The 21,536-nt window shown below is 49.2% G+C and overlaps 1 protein-coding gene across 1 annotated transcript in view; it reads right to left on the bottom strand.

Moving 5' to 3' along the window:
- Positions 1-3,780: 3,780 nt before the first annotated feature.
- Ergic1 (endoplasmic reticulum-golgi intermediate compartment 1) overlaps positions 3,781-21,536 on the bottom strand; it is a 97,244-nt gene continuing 79,488 nt past the window's right edge. Inside the window, exons 9-10 of the mRNA XM_085832533.1 lie at positions 19,265-19,387; positions 3,781-5,665 (exon numbers count right to left, since the gene is read on the bottom strand). Of these exons, the coding sequence (XP_085688659.1) occupies positions 5,558-5,665; positions 19,265-19,387 (231 nt within the window). The 3' untranslated portion in view covers positions 3,781-5,557. The remainder of the gene's footprint in view (positions 5,666-19,264; positions 19,388-21,536) is intronic.

The following is a 21,536-nucleotide window of genomic DNA, read 5'->3' on the forward strand; positions in this document are numbered from 1 at the left end:
CAGCTCACCGTCTTGAGTCCATGGCCGCCCCGCCCAACTCTGGGTCCTTGCCTTCCCCTCCTCAGCCTTGCACCCGAGCTCTGCTCCACTGTTGGAAGATTGCTGGTAGTGCAGGCGCCACCTGCAGGTTCGTCAGATTGAGACACGCTGCGCATCCTCTGGGAGTGAAGTCTTGGTCCTTCTTGGGTTTGTCTGAGCTGTGAAGGAGGCACCTGTCCTGAGCACTGTAGTAGTGAGAAGGGAGGGAAAGGGCCTCTGGTTTCTGCTGTTTTCATCTTAGGAACCCAAGTGATATTCTGTGCAAAGTATTATTCGTTCATCGTCTCTAGCCCTGCCACTCATCCATTCATGGTGCATGGACAGAAAACCTACTTTGTGCCAGATTCTGGATATGAGGTTGTAATGTTCCCTTAACAAATGGAGACCCTTAGATACAGAAAAGATGTCTTGCCCAAAGCCATCTTCACACTGCTCCTGTGCATAGTCCTAGTTTATCAGAGTTGGTAAGATGGAAGATACATTGTCCAAAACCAGTATTCCTGGAGCTCTGAGGACTGCAGGGTCTGGTTTGGTACTTTATTCTAGACGCCTCTGCAACCTGTGTTGGAGATTTTTGGAGGAAGGCTCCGTCTGGACAAAGTGTCCTACTGTGGTTAAAGAGACCACGGCAACTGGAGTACCACCCACTGTCAGTGTGTCCAGGTCAGAAGGGTTTGGGAAAGGCTGCCATCGGCTGCCTCTACTGTGATTAAAGTTGTACCATGGGGCCTACCATCAGTCACTCTCTCTGTTTCTATGGAAACTCGGGGGCAGGTGCCAGCATGACTGTGCCCAGCAGGGTCACCGTTGTCCTCACAGCAGACCTTCATGGGAGTGAGTGCATCCATTCTCTGGCTCCCTTATTCAGCCTCTTCTACTGTACATTCGGATCTTTCCCTGCTGGTTTCCTCCCATGTTCAATCAAGTAGTGACTATTCAGCATCTCCACAAAGCTGGTACAGAACTTTGTTAAGAGACGTGGAAGCATTTTGATTCTATAATGTTCCCATTTTCTTACAGGATGGCTTAACGCAATGGTTCTCAACCTGTGGGTCGCGACCCCCAATGGCAACTCTCTACTTCTGAAGGCACTTACAATCTATAACAGTAAGATTACAATTATGACGTAGCAACAAAAACAATTTTATGGTTGGAGGCCACTACCACATGAGAACTGTAAGAAAAGAGACAAAAGGCCCTCTTGCTCTGACCCTCCTCCATTTTGGCTTTCTGTTTTGACATAGCTCAGATGACGCTAGGGCTGAGGAACAGCCACCCGCCCCTCCCCCGTCCCCCCCCCCCGCCCCGCCCCGCCCCGCCCCGTGCTTCCTCAGAACCTGGTAGTCAGGCAGATCTGGGTTGGAATTTCAACTTTACCACCTGCTAGCTGTGTGGCCAGGGCGTGATTACGCCCCTGTTTCTTCCTGGCATGCTGAGAATGCCAAGTCCTCCCAGTGATGGGTTGGAATGAAATGCATGACCTCAGCAGCAAAGAACTGGCAGAGAGCAGCTGCGGGGAGGAAAAGGGGTCTTCAGAGAATGCCCTCCCTCGTGAGTTCCCATTCACATTCGCACGCTACCGCGTCTATCTTCAGATAAGACTTTAGAAGCATGCACCAGGTTGCTTTGGTTGTTGCTTTGGTGCTGGGGGTGGGAGGAGGCCTGTAACACCGAGCTACACCTCTAGCCCAAAAACAAGTTTTAAAATAATTTTTTAAAGATAAAATTTATTATTATATGGGAGGGTGATCAAGCGTCATGGCACACGCACTGAAGTTAGAGGACAAACTTTGTGATGATCTTTCTCTCCTTCCAACTTTACATGGGTTCTGGGATTGAACTCAGGTCATCGCATACACCAGCTATCTCACTGGCCCTTAAATAGTTTTAACTTCATTTCTGTATTTACTTGTGTGTGTATACATTCATACATTATATCCCATGGCAATGAGGGGGCTAATTCTTCCATCATGTGGGTCGTCAGGACTGGTAGCTGTAGTGACAATTTTGGTTTCTTTAAGAACACAAGTGGGGCGGTGGTGGCGCACGCCTTTAATCCCAGCACTCGGGAGGCAGAGGCAGGCGTATTTCTGAGTTCGAGGCCAGCCTGGTCTACAAAGTGAGTGCCAGGACAGCCAGGGCTACACAGAGAAACCCTGTCTTGAAAAAACAAACAAACAAACAAAAAAGAACACAAAAATAAAAGAATGTGCGTTCCCTTTAATCTCAGCTGTGGGATGTGGGATGTGAGGCTGTTTCTGACTGTCCGAAGCAGCTATGATTTGCCTCGTGCTCTAGCAGAGGCACAGTTTTGCTGGCTGCAAATGGTTTCTGTGATTGTGTGATACTTAGAATTCTGGGAACTTTTCAGAGGGTAGATAAATGCTAGGGCCCCAAGAGGCATTGCAGGTGGTTGGTGGTTGTTTGGGAGTGCGGTGTGGGGGGTTGGTTGCAGTTTGTTAGTAGTCCTGCTTAAAGGAGGAACAAGAAAAAACAATAGATTCAGAGATCTCTGTCTCTCCTGCTATCCTTTCCTATGTAGTAATAGCAGGGGAAACTGGGGGGATAAAGGATGGGAAAAAGAACCCACAAAGTAGCAAAGCCCAGTTATAGTAGCAAATTCCTTTCCCTGATGAGCCATCCCCTCCACCCCAAAAATTTTCTCTTAAAAAAGGATTTAGACCTCTAATGGCCTGTCATTGTTTCTAGTAAATAAAAGCAACTTACCCTGTCTAAACCCCCCTCTTCCTCCTTCCTCTGAGTCCTGTTACACTTCCCTTCTTCCCAGGTTTCCTCCATGACGACACCCATCTCGCCTAGCACTTGAACCTCTCCCTGGGATGCCCCTCCACCACTGCCTCTTAGAAGCACTGCAGCCCAGGGCCCCTGGCTATGATTCAGTCTTCCATGTTCTATGTCAACTTCAAATACATTTGTCAATTCATGAATCCAGTTCCAAGGAGCATCCACGGAGAAAGTTCCTTGGTGGTCTGTTTTCCAGACAGGTGGCATCCCAGGGTGGATCTCTCAAAATTTCTGGAAATGCTACCGCTTGAGGACAAACAGGAAATGCTTCTTTTGTTTTTAGCAAACACTTTAGTAAAACTAGTGTTCTATGGGTGAATGGACTGCCAGCCTGGGTGCCTCACCCATGGCTCAGTGACATCAGGCTCCCCTCCTCCCAGGGTGATCTCCCTCTAAGGTACCCATAGTTAAACTCGATTAGAAGAAATCCTCTCTCTAGAAGCTTCCACAACTCTCTACATATATAATCTGACTGGGATAAAGCCAACTAGGCTCTTCAAGGTCAATGGTTTGTAACCATAACCTGCAAGATTTCTTGGTTCTTGGCAGACCTTCTCTCCTCCCCCTCCTGCTCCTCCTCCCTTTACAGGGCTTCTCTCTGTAGACCAGGTTGTCTTTGAACTCACACAGATCCTCTTGCCTCTGCCTCCTGAGTGCTGGGATTAAAGGCATGTGCCACCACACCTGGCTTTATTATTCTTGTTTTTCTTGACAGGTTTTCTCTGCTCTGTCCTGGAACTCACTCTGTAGATCAGGCTGACCTGATCTGCCTGGCTAAGCCTCCTATGAGCTTAAGGCAGATCAAAGGTGTGTGCCATCACCTGGCTCTCTTCAGCACTGTCAACCTCTGTTCTTTCTGTAGAATTAAATTTCACTCTCACTCCCACCCTAGACTCTGGGCTACCCAGCCACCACCAAGGCAGAGTCACAGCAATATTTCTGAAAAGCAGCCTTTTAATATCTAATTGAACCCAGTGAGTGGGAAAGAATCAAAACATATGTCCCCTTAAGAATTACCTTTACAAGAACAACAGGCCAGAGGCGTCTCTTCCATGGGAAACTGACATCCCGTGTCCTCACAAAAGTGGGATTTCAATTTATACGCATGCCACATAGTTCCCGTCCCATCCCACCCTGCCCAACCCTCCACAGGTGACAGATTCACACACCAAAGGGACTGGTTTCTTAAACTGTGGAACAGAATGTTTAAAAGAAGATAAGAAATCTAGCCAAGTGGCCAGGGGCAGTTTACATACACAATAAGAATCAACTCATATAAAAAGGGAAGTTTTGCTAATTGGAATCAGAGGAAAAATTACAAATGGCAGAGAATCCAGCTACCCATAAGAGATTATTTAAGAAAAACAAAAGCAAAACCAAACAAAAACAAAAAAAAAACCCAAAACTTCCTACTGCAGATTCCCCTTCATTACAAAAGTATGCAAACAATCTCAATATAAATGAAGCCCAGGCCTGCGGCTCTCTCTGGACTTGAGAGCACAGCTAAAATTCTCTGCATGGAATTCACACCTAGACCACTGCCCCTCCCCTTAGGAAAAAAAGGGAAGGATGAGGGGGAACAACAAAGAGATCTAACTCAGGAGGAAGTGAGGGAGACACTGGAGCCCCCTGGGTCTAAGAATGAGTTGGCATGTGCTCAGCTAACAGGGGGTCTCAATAGCAAGTGGGTTCCAGATGCTGGGCATCTTTTGGGACCCTGCAAGGCAGGGATGGAAAGAGAAGAAACCTGCTTCATTTCCCCAGCTAAGGCCTTGGGACCACAGGTAGATGTCAGACATGATCATTTGTGGTTCATTTTTAAGGATGCTTCTGGTTTGGACAGAAGTGTACAAACTGTGCCTTATATGGTCTTCCAGGGATGACCTTCCAGTCACATGGCCCCATCCCTTGGCACTGCAGAATGTAACTGTGGGGGGAGGGGGGCTTTGCAATGGGAACCAGCCCCTTCACCAAGAAATGCTATTGCCGCATAGCACAGCAGCTGAGGCACATTGGTGGGGGATTCAGAAAAGCAAAGACAAGAGAGGAAGGGGCACCTGTGAGCTGCCTCAGGACTGGTGGGCAAATCTGAGTCTCCGCCGTTCTGTCAAGCAATCTGGCATCTGCTCCGGAGAAGGAGGCAGGGCTGGGGTAGGAGATAAGCCCCGGGTTCTAGGTCGGGCATGAAACAATGAGGCAGAAGCAAGTTCCAGCTACAGTGCCGTGCCTATGGGTGTCCCTGCCAAGTACCATTCCATACCAAGAGCGCCAAGCAGCAGTACCTTTGGGCCGTCTGGTCCCAAGGCTGAGAGCGCAGGTTGGCTGCCCGGGAGACAAATCAAGCTATTAGCATGTCCAAATGATGGGGGCTTAAAGATTGTCAAAGCCTGTCTGAAAGCTTATCTGTTTGTACTCTAGGTTATTCCCTAACAGAGAATAGACTACAGCCTTCCCAGAGAGGTCACCAGCATCCCTGGAGTACCTCCCCATGCTGGACCCTGGTCTTGGGGCTCTGCAGGGAAAGGGACACATGACTCCAGGCAGTGTTAATTTATCTAAAACATGGGGAGAGAGGTAGCTGGGGAACCTGGTGCCACCCATAACCATCACCCTCCTCCCACACACACTGGGCCAGCGAAGGCAGAAGGAGATAGGACGCCAGAGGCAGGGCTAGCAGGGTTCCTGGTCCTCAGTCACTGGGCTGGGCAGGATGTCAGTGAATTTTGCCCAGCTGGATCTTCTTCCACGCTTCTGAGGCTGTGAAGATACAGGAGTCCAGAATGCCAGCGACAGTGAAGGTTCCACCTATGATGGCACAGATCTGCAAGAGGGTGAGAGAACAGTGTGTCAGACATCAGTGCTGAGGGGCATCAGGCGGGCACCCTCCTGCATTACAAGAAGCGCACTCATGCAGACACGCTGCCCACGATACCATTTTGTTTGCCACCTTGTCCCTGATGGTATTCAGGGAATCAAAGAGAACCACTTGTTGGATGAACTGGATAACAATAAAAGCAATTATCACCTGTGTCAGCTCCTTTAGTTCCCAGATGAACTTTCTGGAGGAGGAAGGGGATTATCAGACCCATTTCACAGGTGAGGGAAGTGAGGGCACTTCCCAAAGTTCACCAAGTAAGTAGCTGAGATTTGAACTCACGTCTGTGTTGACCTTGGTGGCTGTAGTATTAACTTCTACTATGTTTCCCAGCTACTTATGATCCTATTTTCAGATAAACGATGGAGGGTCTGAAATGTGGTGCCTCTGGCCCCCAAGGTCATATGTACACAGGTCATCTGGGACTGGAGTCTGGATCTGACAGCTCCAGCGTCTGCTGGTCTGCTGTGACGGAATAGGCAAATGGCCTGGGTGGTTAGGACTGGAAAAACTCAGTCTTTGGAGCTGGCATTTCTTCTGCTGATAGGTAGTAAGCAAGCAAACTCCAAACAGCAAGGGCATAGCCTCGGAGGGTACTACCAAGGCGGCTTCTAGTGGTGTTCCTGACATTAGGGTCCAGACAGTTCTTCATCATAGCAAGTTACCCCATGCATTGGCCGATGCCAGAATTGTACAGACTTGCCCTCTTGTTGACACCAAATATTGTTCAATGTAGCCTGGAAGTGAATATTACCATTGCTAAGGATGGCTGGAGGAGGGGAAAGAGGGGGAAGAGGTGGTGGTGGCAACAGCAGCTGTCCAACTCCACAGCCACAGCACAGACCTATGACCTCAAAGAATCTCCAGGTGAGCCATAGGATGTTGGTGTATGTGTGTGCTTTTAAAGGTTTATTTTTTTTAAAGAATTATTTAAGCATAAATAATGTACACTGTAGCTGTCTTCAGACACTTCAGAGGAGGGCATCAGATCCCTTTACAGATGGTCATGAATCACCATGCGGGGAATTGGACTTAGGACCTCTGGAAGAATAGTGCTATTAACTGCTGAGCCATCTCTCCAGTCCTTTTCCTTTATTTATTTCATGGATATGAGTGTTCTGTTTTCATGCACACCAGGAGAGGGCATCAGATCCCATTACAGATGGTTGTGAGCCACCATATGGGTGTTGGGAATTGAACTCAGGACCTCTGGAAGAGCAGCCAGCGCTCTTAACCGCTGAGCCATCTCTCCAGGCTGGTGACCCCGAACCCCCTTTAAAGGCTAAGGAACAGTAGTTCAGAGGGCTGGAATCATGTTCAACAAATGGCTGAACTGGGACTCAAAATAGTAGAGCCCGTGTTTTTTACTTACTCATTTTATAAGTTTGCCGACTTAATTCACTGAGACAGACTAATTTCAAACTCATATAGACCAGGATGACCATGAACTTCTGATTCTCTCGTCTCTATCTCCCAAGTTCCTGGATCACAGACATGCACTACTATACCCAGCTGAGTCTTTGCTCTTAACTTGACTGCCTCTTCGGTAAGAAATGCCCCACCTAAATGAATAGCATAAAGCCTTTGATTTGGGTTGGGATTATGAAGGTCCTTGTGCCCACAGAGCACTAGAGAACCAGGAATGTTAAACACACAGGGGCCTCTCTCCAATCAAATACCCGTTTTCCTGCCCGGGCACAGGGATCACTAATGACCGGATACCTTTGTGCTATCTGTGGCAGCAGCATCATCCAAATCTCCCAGAACGATTATCCCAGACTTTCCCTCCCTAGCCCGTTATCTCTAGCTCCCAGTTGAACCTAACCTTAGGGGAGATGCTACATGTGCCTAATAGCCTGCTTACCTCTATGCGATCTATCAGAGACCACACTAGATTCTAGGCCTTTTTAGCTGTAGAAGCCACCCTCATGGTCACATGTACTTCACAAAGGAGCTTCTATGCAGTCACACCTAAAGCTTTATTGGGCCCCTGGAATTGGACTGGTTGTTGCCTGAAACCTTTTCCCAAACTACTGTGTTTTAAACATGCCAGCAACAAAGCACTGGCATTAGACTCCCTGGAGTCTGATGCAGGCGGATGAAGCCAAACCAAACTGAGTTTTCATTCTTATTCTTCAAGGGTTTGCTTCCCTGCCTGGGCCCCCTCAGATTTGACTTAGTATTGTCCAGCTTTCGGTGGCGCAAAGGCATGTCTGTAACCACTATTTCTCCACTGCAGGACAACGTTCAGTAAACTGAAGGCCACGTTCTTACATTTCACTGCAAAACAGACCTCCTGTTCGGTGCCTCTGACCAACTACAGGTGTGATAGCTATTGTTGGTTATCAACTTGACTACATCTGTGAGGGATTTTTTTCTTAATTAAATCATTTGAAGTGGGAAGACCCATCTTTAATCTGGATCTTTTGAGGTGGGAAGATCCACCTTTAATCTGGGTCACACCTTCCCCTGGTAGCATATACACAGAACATGGAAGAAGGAAGCTCTCTTTTTGCCTGCTTGCTCTTGTTCTTGCTGGGAAGTCCATTCCTTTATGGACATTAACACATTCTTTAGAATTCCAGCATATACTGAAGATCAGCTGGGACATCCAGCCTTGTGGATTGAATAACTACTGGATTCTTGGATTTTCTGAAGGTAGACAGCCATTGTTGGCCTAGCTGGACCACAGCACAGCCTGTAGGATATTCATTCATTCGTATGTGTGTGTGTGTTATGTGTATATATATATATATATATATATATATATATATATATATATATATACACACACACACACATACATACACACATACATATATATATATATATATATATATATATATATATATACACATACATGAATGATTAGGCTAATGTATGTAAGTGGGCAAAGCCATGGTGTTGGGTAGGTCACCTGTATTAAATCTATACCTTTAAAAGACATTTGTGTCTGTATAATGTGTATGTGTACATTATGTATAAGAATGTGGATGCACGTATGCTACCCAACTCATCTGGAGGCCAGAGGACAACCTTGGATGTTAGTCCTCTTGTCTGAGTCAGGAGCTTCCTGGGGTTCTCCTGTCTCTGCTTCCCATTCTACCACTGATTACAGATGTGTGTGTTACTGAGCCTAGCTTTACTTGGGTTCTAGGGATTTGAACTCTGGATCCTTCATTTACAGGGCAATTACTTTACCTACCCAGATATCTCTGCAGCCCATATAAATATATGTTCTAAAAACCTAATTTATGTATATTAAATATTCATACTATATAATTATATAAAATATTATACTAATAATATTGTATTATTAAATACATAACAATATTATATTGCTATGTATTTATATTTACAGATAACATTAAAATATTATATAAATGCTTATACTTAATTTACAATGTATTAATGTATAAAATAATATATAAATTATATATTGTTTGTATACATACACATGCACACACATTTAAATGGGGTATCTCTGCATAGCTCTGGCTGTCCAGGAACTCACTATGTGAACCAGGCTGGCCTTGAACTCACAGAGATCCCCTGCCTCTGCTTTCAAAGTGTTGGGGTGAAAGGCATATGTTCCATGCCCAGCCCCCTAAGTATACTTTTTATTTTGCTATTTTCAATTTAAGATGAGAACATGGACTGTAACTCTGACACACATGGAGAAGCAGCTGCACTAGCTAAATTGTGAAACTCCATTTGCAACTTAACTTATGTATGCTTTACATACACATTCATATATATTATATTTATTTTATTTTTGTTTTTAAGACATGGTTTCTCTGGGTAGCCCAGATTATCTAGTATGTAGCTCAAGCCGGCTTCAGACTCAGAGATCCACCTGTCTCTGCCTCTCATATGCAGGGATTAAAGGCGCACACACTTTCTGGGTATGCATCTGTGGACAGACATCAATGACACATAACCACCACAGGACTCTGGGTGGCAGTGGTGCCCTAATGGATCAATTGATGCCAAGGGGTGGGAAGCCAGAGGACACAGAGACAGTGACAGGAAAGCAGGCCGCATTGGCATTTATCTTTGAAATGGTGTTTTCGTAAAATGAGCTAAGCGGAGGCGGCGGAGGCCTAAGACAGAGCAGGTCTGTGTGGATGGCCTGGAAGCAGAGCAGCTGACATTCCAGTAATAACAGCCTGAGAAACCCGAGCAGCCCCCCAGGGAGCTAAGAGGATGGGGGACGCTGTGGGGATTATGATGAAGTGTTTTTAAGCAGGCCAGGCCTCTCCCCACCAGTCCTGGCGCATGACACAGAGGCACTTTTCAGGGAGAATGACGGCAGTGAGCTGCTTTATTTCGGTAGCGTGGGTCAGATGATGGCAGATTTTATACCACAGAATGCTTTTAGAGCTTGGGTAGGAAAATGTGACTTCAGTGGAATGGAGCAAAAAATAAAAAATAACCCTGCCATCTGCCTTCGTCCACACACAACTCGGAGCCTGGGTTCCTATGACTCACACAAGCCTGGCACCGTCTTAAGGTCTGCTTTCACTGGGCTGGCCCAGGTTAGAGGGAGATGACCCATGACTGAGGCCCACAAGAAGATGCAGCCTTTGGGGAAACTGAGGAAGCATGTAAGCTAAGCCAGAGCCCCATCCCAGTGTAAGTCACTGTCAGCCTGGAGGCTCCAGAGATGCTGCAGTAACCCTCCAGGTTTACCTCCTGGTGTCAGCTAACCCACTCCTGTGGCGTGTCTGAAGGACTAGATTCTGTGGGCTGCAAGGAAGACAGGAATCTTGATACAGCTCGGGGGCTTCTGAAGTGCTGAGGAGATTCTAGGGGCCCGCCCTTGCTTTCACTACAGTGCTACCTCAGCCTCAAGCGGATGCGTTATAAGACTCCCAGAGGTGTACAGAATTAGTTAGCTTCAAACTTAATACTTAAATGTACACTTTTAAAATAGTAGTACTAATTTCTTAGTTTTCAAACTAGGCACAATAAAAGACAAAGGATAACAAAATAGAAATAGTATGTTTATAGTAATATTATTTAAGATCTACGAAACATTTATGTCAGAAAATTCCCTTTCAGTACGTTCACACTGTAGCTATGGAAACAAGCCCTAAGGACATTGTTGATCTCATCCCCATCCTTAATCCCAACTAGAGTGAGGTGGGTGACAGTTACAGGCACAAGCAAGGGGCTTGAAGTATGGAGTATCCTGGAATTGACACACAAAGGGACATGGCAGCTACCAGCACCAAGGAGATACCACACTGGGACTCACTAGGGAAACTGCCACTCATGGTCATCTTTTATCCTGAGAAGGTCAGGGCTCCTACATGGGAAATGAAGGTGTGGGCCACACGAGGGCGTCATGGTCCTCCTTCACCACTGATGATGTCTTGGGGAACATGGGAAAAAAATGAATAGAGCAGTTGTGAGATGAAGCTAGAGATGGTGCAGGAGGGATGCTAAGAATGGCCAGGAGAGGGGGCAGGCCACTGGACACTCAGCATCGCCCTGACCTGCAGGGAGGGCCCAAGGTCCACATGAATAAATGAATAACTATAGAGATGGAGTGGAAGCTGCCGAAGACACTAAACTTGCCGTCTGTTGCTGACAGCCTCTCTGGGGATCAGGTTAGGTGGGGAGGCATGGGCCTCCTCGATACAACTAACCAGGGCAGGCCGGAGGTGAGGGCTGGGGAGTCTGGGGCCTTCCTGGCTGGCACAGGAGACAGAACTCATCCCCTGGGACTTGAGCCGTGGCTGCCATGCACACGTCTCTCAGGGCCTCAGCTGTCCCATCTATAAACAGGAAAAGCACCCTGACTTCACTGACAGTCGTTCTGCAGAGCCGACCTCCAGTGTACCTGGAACTCAGTAGGTGCTCAGTAAATGATCTCAGGCTCCAACCTTGGTGCGGAGAGTGGTGCTTTCTATGTACCGAGATCCACTTTAATCACAAAAGAAAAAAAATGTGTGGAATCCTACCGATTACTTCTTAGAGCCTTCTGTCTCCATTCCCATCCTCCTGGCACTTTAAGAGGAAGACAAGCTATCATGTAGGAATAGCATACCAAGATTCTCTCAAGACTTCGAAGCGGCCCAAGACCCATGTTGGCCATGGGTCTCTGTAGTCAGCCTGAACTGTAACAGGTAACTCCTATCCAGGATACGTGTCTCATGGGCGTGTCAAGGAGTATTCACAATGAAGAGCCTCCCTCTGGGCCTGGTTCCTTAGGTCAGAGACCCTTCTCACTTCCCTAGTCGGGGAGCCCCTGGTGTCTAGACAGGGTCAACCCTATTGCTTGCTCTCTTATCTTCAAGGCCAAGGGAGAGGAGACAGAAGTTCGTTGGTACAGAGCGGGCATTTACTAAGTGGCACCTTAAGTCTCCAAGCCTGGGCAATTGCTGCCTGGGGCCTCGAGGTACTTTGCTGCTTAAGACAGTCTGTAGAACCAGGCTTTGTCCACCATCAGTGTGGCTATCTGCCTCCTAGTACACTCTTGTATCTGGGTGTGTCTTTGTCTCTCTCTCCAAGAAACACAGGGTTTCTCTGTGTAGCCCTGGCTATCCTGGAACTCACTCTGTAGACCAGGCTAGCCTCAAACTCAGAGCTCCTCCCGCCTCTGCCCTCTGAGTCATTGCCATCAGCAGCTGGCTTGGAGGGATGTTTCTTACCCACAGTGTGCTGTGAGATAAGGGCTATGAGCACGCATACACACTTCCGTGCTTACGACAGTGGCCTTGCCTCCGCCAGTCCTCAGGACAGAGGGGTGACCAGGGTAAGGGGACCTCCCTGTGCTGCTGAGCCAGAGAAGGACACTATGCCTCTTACCTGCCTCCCTACCCAGGCCCCAGTGTGTCCAGAAGCAGCAATTTAATGAGCACTAACCACCAACACACCTCTCTTCTGGTCTAGCACCTTCTTTCTGAGACTTACAGCTTCCCAACCTTCTGTGCTGACCAGAATGAAGTCCTCTGACCTGAATATTGCACTTTGTAATTCATGTTTAAGTTACATTTACTTATGTGCATGCAAATGCACGGACTGTGGCAACCACACGGAGGTCAGAAGACAGTATGCAAGAGCCAGGTCTCTCCATCCACCACATGGAGGAGAGGAATCAAACTCAGGTCCCCAGCCTTGAGGTGGGTATCTTTACATGCTGAGTCAGCATTTCACCTAGCCTAGTTCATTGGTTTTGATTTTTTTTTTTTTTTTTTTTTTTGCACCTGGGCCTCGAGCATGCCAGGCAAGTGTTCTGTCCTGGAGTTTATACCCTAGCCTAACTTTAAAAGATGTATTTCTTTACATTGTAACTGTGGCCCCTGATTGCTTATGCTACAGAAGGTCTGGGCTAGAGAGTGGAGTTCATGTTTCTACCAGGACTAACATCCTCCTCTGAGCCTGTGTTTACTGCTCAGTGGCTTGCTGTGAAAAAGCCGGTATCACCTCCACTCTGGGAAGAGACTGAAAGCAGGCGCCAGGGCAGGGCAAATACTCCTGGGTGGAAGCCAGCTCTGTGATTTTGGCCAGGAAGGCCAGTTTATGTCTCTGGGCCTCAGTTTCTCTCACCTACGAGAGGGATGGCGGTGAGGTGACTGCAAATGCCAGGAACTGCGCATCTTTCCTCAGGCAGGCAGTGAGGTTTCAGAGCTTGTGGAAAAGGCACCGTCAGAGGAAATAAATAATGAACTGAGTCTCAGCATATGCTGCCGGAGGCAGACAGGCTGGAGCCGAAGATGAGAACACCCAAGTCGCAGAGTCAGAGTGGGGGCCGTCGGGAAGGGAAGTTGATGATTGGGCTCGGGAGAGTTTGGGGATGGGAGGAGGGTAGGGGTGGTGGTTACCACTCAGCATGTCATGTCTTCTAGACCTCTTATCCTCAGTCCCTAACTGGAGGGACGGTCTGAGGGAAAGGGGGCTTAACTGAAATACCCATTCCCACCCTACCACAAAGCTGCACCTTGGTTGAGCACCCACATCCTGCCCTGGGACACTGTTTCCTTCTGCTTTCTTTCTCACTCAGTGCTCGTGACTGTGCCAAAGGGGAGAAGACGGCTCGTCCAAGGTCATGCAGCCATTAAGAAAGCAGGCATCACCAAGCCTGGGTTCAAGAGGTTGCAGGCCTGTTTTTCCTATTAGACCACCTTGTCCCGCCCCTCAGTGCATCTCCTTGTAAATGGCGAACTTCTAAGCCTATTGTATTTGTTTTCTTGGTTTTTCTATGAGGGTCTTCCACAGCAAATATCCTGCGATCAGGATATCTGAAACCCCTGCTTACAGAGGTTGGGAGGTTAGAAGCTACGCATCATTAAAAACATTCCACCCCACCTCCCATGGTGCCCACTGCCTTCTTCCCTATCCCTCTCACCCTGTAGAACTGACTTTAGAGACCCGAGTGTGAGACCTTCCACCTCATTCTGCCCCATTCCTTCCACCTGCCCTGCACACAGCTCTCCGAAAGACCCCTTTGCACTCAGCTGCCCCAGATGGAACAGATCCCAAGGCCCCTGCACATTCCAGCCCTGAATCACGGAGCTTCTGTTTTGGGTTTTGTTCTGTCCTGCACATCACAGTGATGGTACGGGAGGGGACCAAGGTGTGCACACTTGTAGCTTTTGGTTCAGGGAAGAGAAGCAGGAAGAGGAGAGAATCCAGCCATCCAGAGGAGGCTGTGAGACTGTTCCCTGTCCAGGTAGCAAAGTGGCCTTTTCTTAACTTATATAACCTTAGATGAGTGTAAAACTCTGCCCCCCCAACCGTGTGTGTGTTCAGAAATATGCACACACGTGTGTGCCAGACCCCTAGGAGCCATCTACCTTGGGACAGGGTCTCTCTCTGATTGGGAACATGCTGAGCAAGCCGGCTGGCCAGTGAGGCCCCAGGAGCCAGCTGTTTCTGCCTCCCAGCTGTGAGGTTGCAACCATACCCCAAATCTTTTCAAGCAAGCTAATGCCTCAGACCTACCCACCAACCAAATGAAACTAAGCCAAACAGTGCTAGGGGCCAAACACCAGCTTCCTGCCTGCTAAGTGTGCGCTCTTCCACTGAGCTATGCCCCAGTGCTGCTGGTTCCAACCAACTCTTCCTGCCTCCTCAGCTCTTGCTATGAAAGGCAGGCAGACACCCAACAGACGCAGGTCCCGGCAAACCTCGCCTTGGTGTCTTCTGTACCAAGAGGGTCATGACTTTCAGGACTTCTGTGGCTGTGCCACTCTTGAGAGCCCTTGCTTGTGAAAATGGAAGTGGTGAGGAGAAGATGTTGGTGGGCCCGGGGCTCAAGTCCCAGCTCATCGTTTACGAGCTGTGTGGTCTTGGAAGGGTTTCTTTACTTCTCTGAGCCTTAGCTGAACTCATATCTAAAACGCAAACTAGAATCTACTCAGAGGTTCCTGGAAAGGTTAAGGGCTAATTACAAAATTGCCTGATCCGTGGCAGGCGCTTACGTGGCAGGCACTTAATAAAGGTAGTCACCATCACCTCTGTCAGCAGGTCCCTTACACATCTGTGACCACCCGAGTCTGGGCCAGGCCCTGGGCTGCAATCTGGGGACACTGATAAGTGAATCATGACAGCCAGAGGCTATAACTGGCCCTGGCAGCTGTGAGGTACAATCTCCAGCATGGGGCATTCTTCTCCTGGGAAGGAAAGCATGGGGGTGGGGTGGGGTGGGGTGGGGAGCGTGACAGTGGGAAGAATATAAGTGGGTGGGGCTTACTCCAGCAAAATTCCCTCATCTGGCGGCCCCTAAGTGTCTCTTCAGTTGAAACGGCTGCATGATAGCGTTCAAAGGGCGCATGCCATCAGCCGCTGTACTTTCTGGTGGGCGAGAGCTCTTACAGTCACACCAACTCAATTTGTCACCTTAAGGCTTCTGGGTATTCCCTCTCTCAGATAAAATAAGTCACACAAAGACAGAGATCTGACACCTCAAGTCATCCAATCTGTCACCACAGCCCACTTACAGGCAATCTCAGCTGACAGCAGGGGGTGGGGTTGGGACAGATATGGAGGAGTGGGGGTCGGGGAGATGTAGGCACGTGCACACTGCCAAATGCAAGGCTTATTCTTTATGGGGACGAATGCTCTGGTAGAACAGGTGTAGCTTTGACTGAGGTGCTGTGAGGCCCAGAGAGAGAAGCCTTGAGCACTCTGGTACTGAGTGCGGTAGGGCATGTCCTCTGCAGTCTGACTCTGAAGAGAGTCCACAATCAGCCAGGTATCAGGTATGTGAAAAAGCTCTGCCCCCTATGCCATCCACAGCTGCTGCCCTTCCTCTGAAGTCATCACATGACATCTTGGCCTAAGCCCCCCCTGCCCCCCAGGGCTATTTGCAGAGGGCACTCACTTGGAGTTTAGAGCTTCGCACACAAGTGTTTGGTATTAAGAGCCGAGGAAGAGAAGGCTGCGGCAGGTGTCTCCACTATGCCACAGCACCACCCACCCTCCACAGGCTCCAGGGGTCTTTGTGCAGTGTGTCTGAGAGCCAGCAGCATCCTCACATCTGCTGTCTCTTGACAAGAGGCTTTGAAGCTCCACAATGACGCAATCTGCCAGGAGCCAGCTGGTTCAGGAGCTCACCCCTACAGTTGTCATGGCAACCAAGATGGCAGCCTGGGGCCTTCCAGAAACAAACCAAGTTAATGTCAGGAGGTTCCATGGAGTGGTGTGGTTAGCAAGCCTGAGGATTTATGGGGCCTTATTCCAGCAGAAGTGGACCCAATGGTGATGGTTGACAGGTTGGGGGTGTGTGGGGGGGGGAGAAAAACAAGAGGAGGGGGTGTAGTGAGGAAGATCTTCCCTGTGGCTTGTGGATCCTCCAGTTCTTGAAAGGTCAATGGCTCACCTTGACCTAACAGGGTCTCTCCCAAGGAGAGAGCTGGTTGGTCTTGGAAAGGCCTGCTGGATTGGTGTCTCTGAACACATAAGGCCCTTTCCAAGACAGCCTTCTTCTCCCTTTATGTCAGGGCTTTGCTGAAGAGGTGTGAGAGCCTCCTCTCTGCTACTGTGGAACCTGGGAGCAGGAATCTCCTGGCACAGTGCTCTCTCTCTCTTTTTCTGTTGTTTTTACTTTAGATGTAAGAGTATTTGGCCATATGTATACACAGTGCCATGTGCATGTGTGTCCACAAGAGACCAGATGAAGGTGTTAGATCCCGGAACTGGAATTATAGGCAGTTGTAAGCTTCTATGTAGGTGCTGGGAATTGAACCCAGGTCCTCTGCAAAAGCAGTCAATGATCTTAACCACTGAGCTGAATCTCCAGCCCCAGCACTGTGTTCTTATGTGTTCCACACACTACAGGGAAACTCCTGGAAGGTCAGGTTCACTGAGACCTCACATGGCAAATTCTAACAAACGGTAAAGGAGCAACCAAAGCTGTCTCATTTTGCCAGCCACTTGCCAAGAGGTTTTAATGCTCATGGGCTCAGCTGCTTCCCATGAACAAATGGGAACTGGTGCTCTGGAGCCCAAGGAGGGACCTTCTCAGCCTAGCAGTGCGGTGTGTCCATGCTACAGTTGACAGTGCAGCCCCCTGGGCCTCTGAGGACAGGCCACACCTGCCTGGAAGCGCAGGGGACATCTGCTTAGATCTCAGAGGCTGGCTTATTCTGGGTATGTGGTGGGATCAGAATAGGAAAAGTCGGCGCCCACCCGCGCTTAGCATGTGCTCCCCCGGGGGATCTTGGGTAGAAGCACTTGTTCATGAATCTCTCGATTTGGAGGTAAACACCCGTATAGCTTCCTTCCTGCATGTGGGTCCCTAGTTTTATCTCCTCTCCTTCTTCGTGTTGAGGGGCAGACTTTGAATATTGCTTGACTGGGTCTTGACAACGTTTTTCAAGTTCAACTGTCGGCGTTCACTGGGTATGCCGGGGGAGCAATGTTCCTTCGCTCCAGCCTGGCTCCTTTTGGCCACTTGGGTGCTGCTGTGAAGTCTTTCTATGTAGATGCTGCTGAATGCCCCTCATGCAGTTGTGTGGCAGACACGCCCCTTCCAGCCCCGGTGCGGTACTGTTTGGACTCCCGTGCAGTCGAAGACCGTTTGGAGGCTTATCTAAGCCCCAAGATAATGACACTCAGTGTGTCCACCTGCTCTTTTTAGTTGCATCTGCCCCTTCCAGGACACTCTGAGCCTCACAGGCTTGGGAGGTATCGAGAACAAAGATCATTATTCTTATGTTGCTGGTTAAAAGCAATGGCCTGGCCACAGACACCTCCCTGACCATACACCTGGCAGCGACTGCTCATCCTCCTCCCAGAAACTGGCCTGGAGTTTCCTCTCCAGTAATGCTACCCCTTCACAATCTCTGGTTCCAGAGAGGATAAGAGACCTAGCCTAGACCAAGCAGAGAATTCCATTTTCTAAGCCAGAAGGACAGAAGGACCTCAGCTGGAACAAGGACAACATTGTCCTTTCTGGGGTTTGGCCTGGGATTACAGAGAAATAGAAAGTGTCTATTGCTAAGTTCTGTCTGAGAAGGAAGCCAGGATAGAGACAGACAAACAGACTGAAAGACCCGGACAGATACATGACTAGATATAGCCATGTCTGCTGCTGACCCAACAATCAAACCAGCTTCATAGATCCCATCTGTTCTAAAAGAGCCTGACTAATGCAGACTCTGCCACAGCAGGAAATGTACCAGCCAGGATTGAGACCCCTGACCTCAAGCCATTATTCAAAGTATAGAGTTGGGCAAAGTGGCACCCCTAGCTACGTAGGAGGCTGCTATGCCTGGGCTACACAGTAAGACCCTGCTTCCCCTGCACAAGGCCTCCCAGAATTGCATCCATCTTTAGGCCCAGTGTCCAAATCTGACAGGTAGAGAGCCATCCTGGCTGTCACCTCTGCTGACTCTGGCTTACTCCAGATCTCTGGAGCCTCCTGGGTGGAGCAGGCACGGTGACCCACCAGCTCTGGACCCAAGGGTGATGAGTTGGAAGCCAGGAAACTGTTCATGTGACAGAGAGTCAGTGTAAAAGAATACCGACATCCTACTGTTGCTCAGAGTAGAAGACAAGGCCAAGAGAAGGAAAAGCAAAGGAAGAGAACTCAGCAGGAAGAAAGACCACACTGGACCCAGGACAGCAGGGCTGGAGAAGACATAGAGAAGAAACTGAGAGGGCATGCCGTCGCAGTGCAAACCTTTAATCCTGGTACTCAGGATCTCTGTTGAATCTGAGGCTAGCCTGATCTACAGAATGAGTTCTAGGACAGCCAGGACTGAAATAGTGAGACCCTGTCTCAAAAAACCAAGTGCTGAAAACGTTTTCCACAAAAAAGAAAAATCACCAGTGGCCTGAAGCCAGTGGAGATTTCCCTCAGGCATCAGATGCACTAAGTGGCACCTCCCACAACACACCAGCTAGGGGGACACCAGAGGTTCCAGCCTGCTTCTGGTAACACTTCTCAGGGGTCAGAGAATCAAAGCCACCTGTGCTCAACTGGGGCCCAGCAGGCTCCATCTGCTTCCAGCAAGCATAGGCGAGGGAGGGTTGCCTTGGCAAGGGGGCTGACAGCAGCTACACGGCTGGCTCTGGGCTCTGGGTACTTACTGTGGTGATGAACCTGTACAGGGGTTGTCTTCTCTCTGTGTACTTGACTGTGATGGGGCTGAGGTCATAGCGGAACCAGATGGCAGGGATAATGCGCCCCGTGTGGCTGTAGGCAACGTACTCCTGCAGGAGAGGAGGAAGGAGTTACAAGCAGAACCAGCCTCAGGTGGGTGAGGGTGTGGGATGCAGAGGGTGTCCAGGCAGCCTCCTCTCAGCTGCTCTGGAAGCCCTGGACAGGCAGCACAGTGAAAGCACACTGGGTCCCTTCAACTATGGGAAACAGACCACATAGCTTAGAAGTGGAGCCAGAACGGAGCACAGATCCGAGGGTGACGAGGAAGAGGAAAGTGGGCTTTGAACTCGGTCTGAGCATTTCCCCCTTGACTTCCCAGTCACACGAAATCTACTCATTTATTCTGCTGGCCACCTCTGCTGTCCTAAGGTTCCTGGGGTGATGAAGCCCCTTCCTTAGAGGAGTCACAGGCTGGTGGATGAAGACATCATCACATCACTAGCTTCTAACAGTATCCGTGTAGGGAGGGTGGAGGAGGGTGCTCAGCAGGCCATAGGTGAGCCAGTTCTGCTCATGGGGATCGGGAAGACTCACTAAGGAAGGGGCATTCTAAACCATGAATAAGAAGATAGCCTGCCTGACAGGTAAACCAAGTGGGTGTGAACTTGTCCACCAAGTAGGGCCAGCACAGAGAACAGGGAAGGTACAGTGCCCAACCTGCCATGGCTCGTAAGGATGCACATAGCATTGGCCAAGGAACAGGGATCTGAGCTGATGACCCACAGGATCTGGTTTGAACACTTCAGGGTCCTGAAAGGCTTGGGCTCGCGTCTCTTGTTTACAACAAATGGAGATGGATGCCAGGGTCCCCAGGCCCAACCCCTCTTTCCCCAGCACTGGTCTTGAGCAGCTGGACTGATCCCATGGACACCACTGAGTGCTAACCCACTGGACAGCCACCTCCATTCACAGAACAGGCTGGGGCCAAAGCCACAGAGAACGCTGAGTGAGCTGGTCCAGTCACCAGGCCCTTGCCAAAGTGTTGATGGAGGAAGCCTGTAGCAGAGGAACCTCAACTTTCCCAGGGTGATTATCTGGGCCACAGCCCAGAGCTGAGGGGTAAGAGACAGAATGAAATCTAGCAGCAGTAGTGTACCAATTACCCAGCTTTCTCAGTGGGCTCGGAGCTTTCTGAAAACATTGCTTCATTTGACAGCAATCTTGCGAAGTAACTGCCATGGACATATTACAAACAAGGACATATGACTGAGCTAGGATGGGGCAGTGTGATCCAGGGCCCTGCTTCCTGCTGATGTGTGGCGGCAGTGGGGGAGGTTATAATGAGTACAATAGTTGAAATATGCTCCCCAGAAGTCATACGCATGCTACAGTGCTGGGCTGAGCCCAGTGCATGTGAGGCAGGGGGACCACGGCTATTCGCCATCTAAAGTTGCAGGTCCTTTGTGTACATCAAGGGGCTGAACCCGGAAGTAAGCCTACATTGGTGGTGGCTGGAGGTGGTAATCTGGGAGGTGATTAGGTTAGATGAGGCCACGAGGTAAGTGTCAACGGCAGCATTAGCTCTCCAATAAGAAGAGGAAAGCACTTCTAAGCTTGTATGCTTGTGTCTCTCCATGCCCTGCCCTCCACTGGACAACACAGCAAGAAGGCTCACCACAGGCTGGGGTTCATCTCTTTGACTTCCTCTTTCCCAATCCACGAGATAAATTAACTTCTATTCTTTTTTTTGGGGGGGGGGTAGGGGGAAGGTTCGAGACAGGGTTTCTCTGTATAGCCCTGGCTATCCTGGAACTCACTCTGTAGATCAGGCTGGCCTCGAACTCAGAAATCCACCTGCCTTTGCCTCCCAAGTGCTGGGATTAAAGGCGTGCGCCACCACTGCCTGGCTAACTCCTATTCTTTACTTACTACTTAGGCTCTTAGGATTTTGTTATGTCACCAGAGAGTAGGACAGACACGGCCTGAAATAGTGAATGTAAGCAATAAGTCTCGCGGAGAGAGTTACGGATCAAAGGGAATCAGAGCACAGGGACCCATGACCAAGAGGCTGTCCAAGTGGGCAAGCCTGGACCACCCCTATTTGGACTGAGTGGGTGAGCAACCAGGGGGGCTCTGGAGCCCAAGAGGAACCTGGGTCTAATTCCTACACTGTAACTACGCAGCTCGGTGAGTTCCTCACCCATAATGATAGTTAATTGAGCTGAACAGTCCATCATTTATACTAAGGGTCTGGGTGGC

The sequence above is a fragment of the Mus caroli genome, unplaced genomic scaffold (genome assembly GCF_978045245.1).
Source record: "Mus caroli unplaced genomic scaffold, Mus_caroli_1 scaffold_18, whole genome shotgun sequence".
Lineage (NCBI taxonomy): Eukaryota > Metazoa > Chordata > Mammalia > Rodentia > Muridae > Mus > Mus caroli.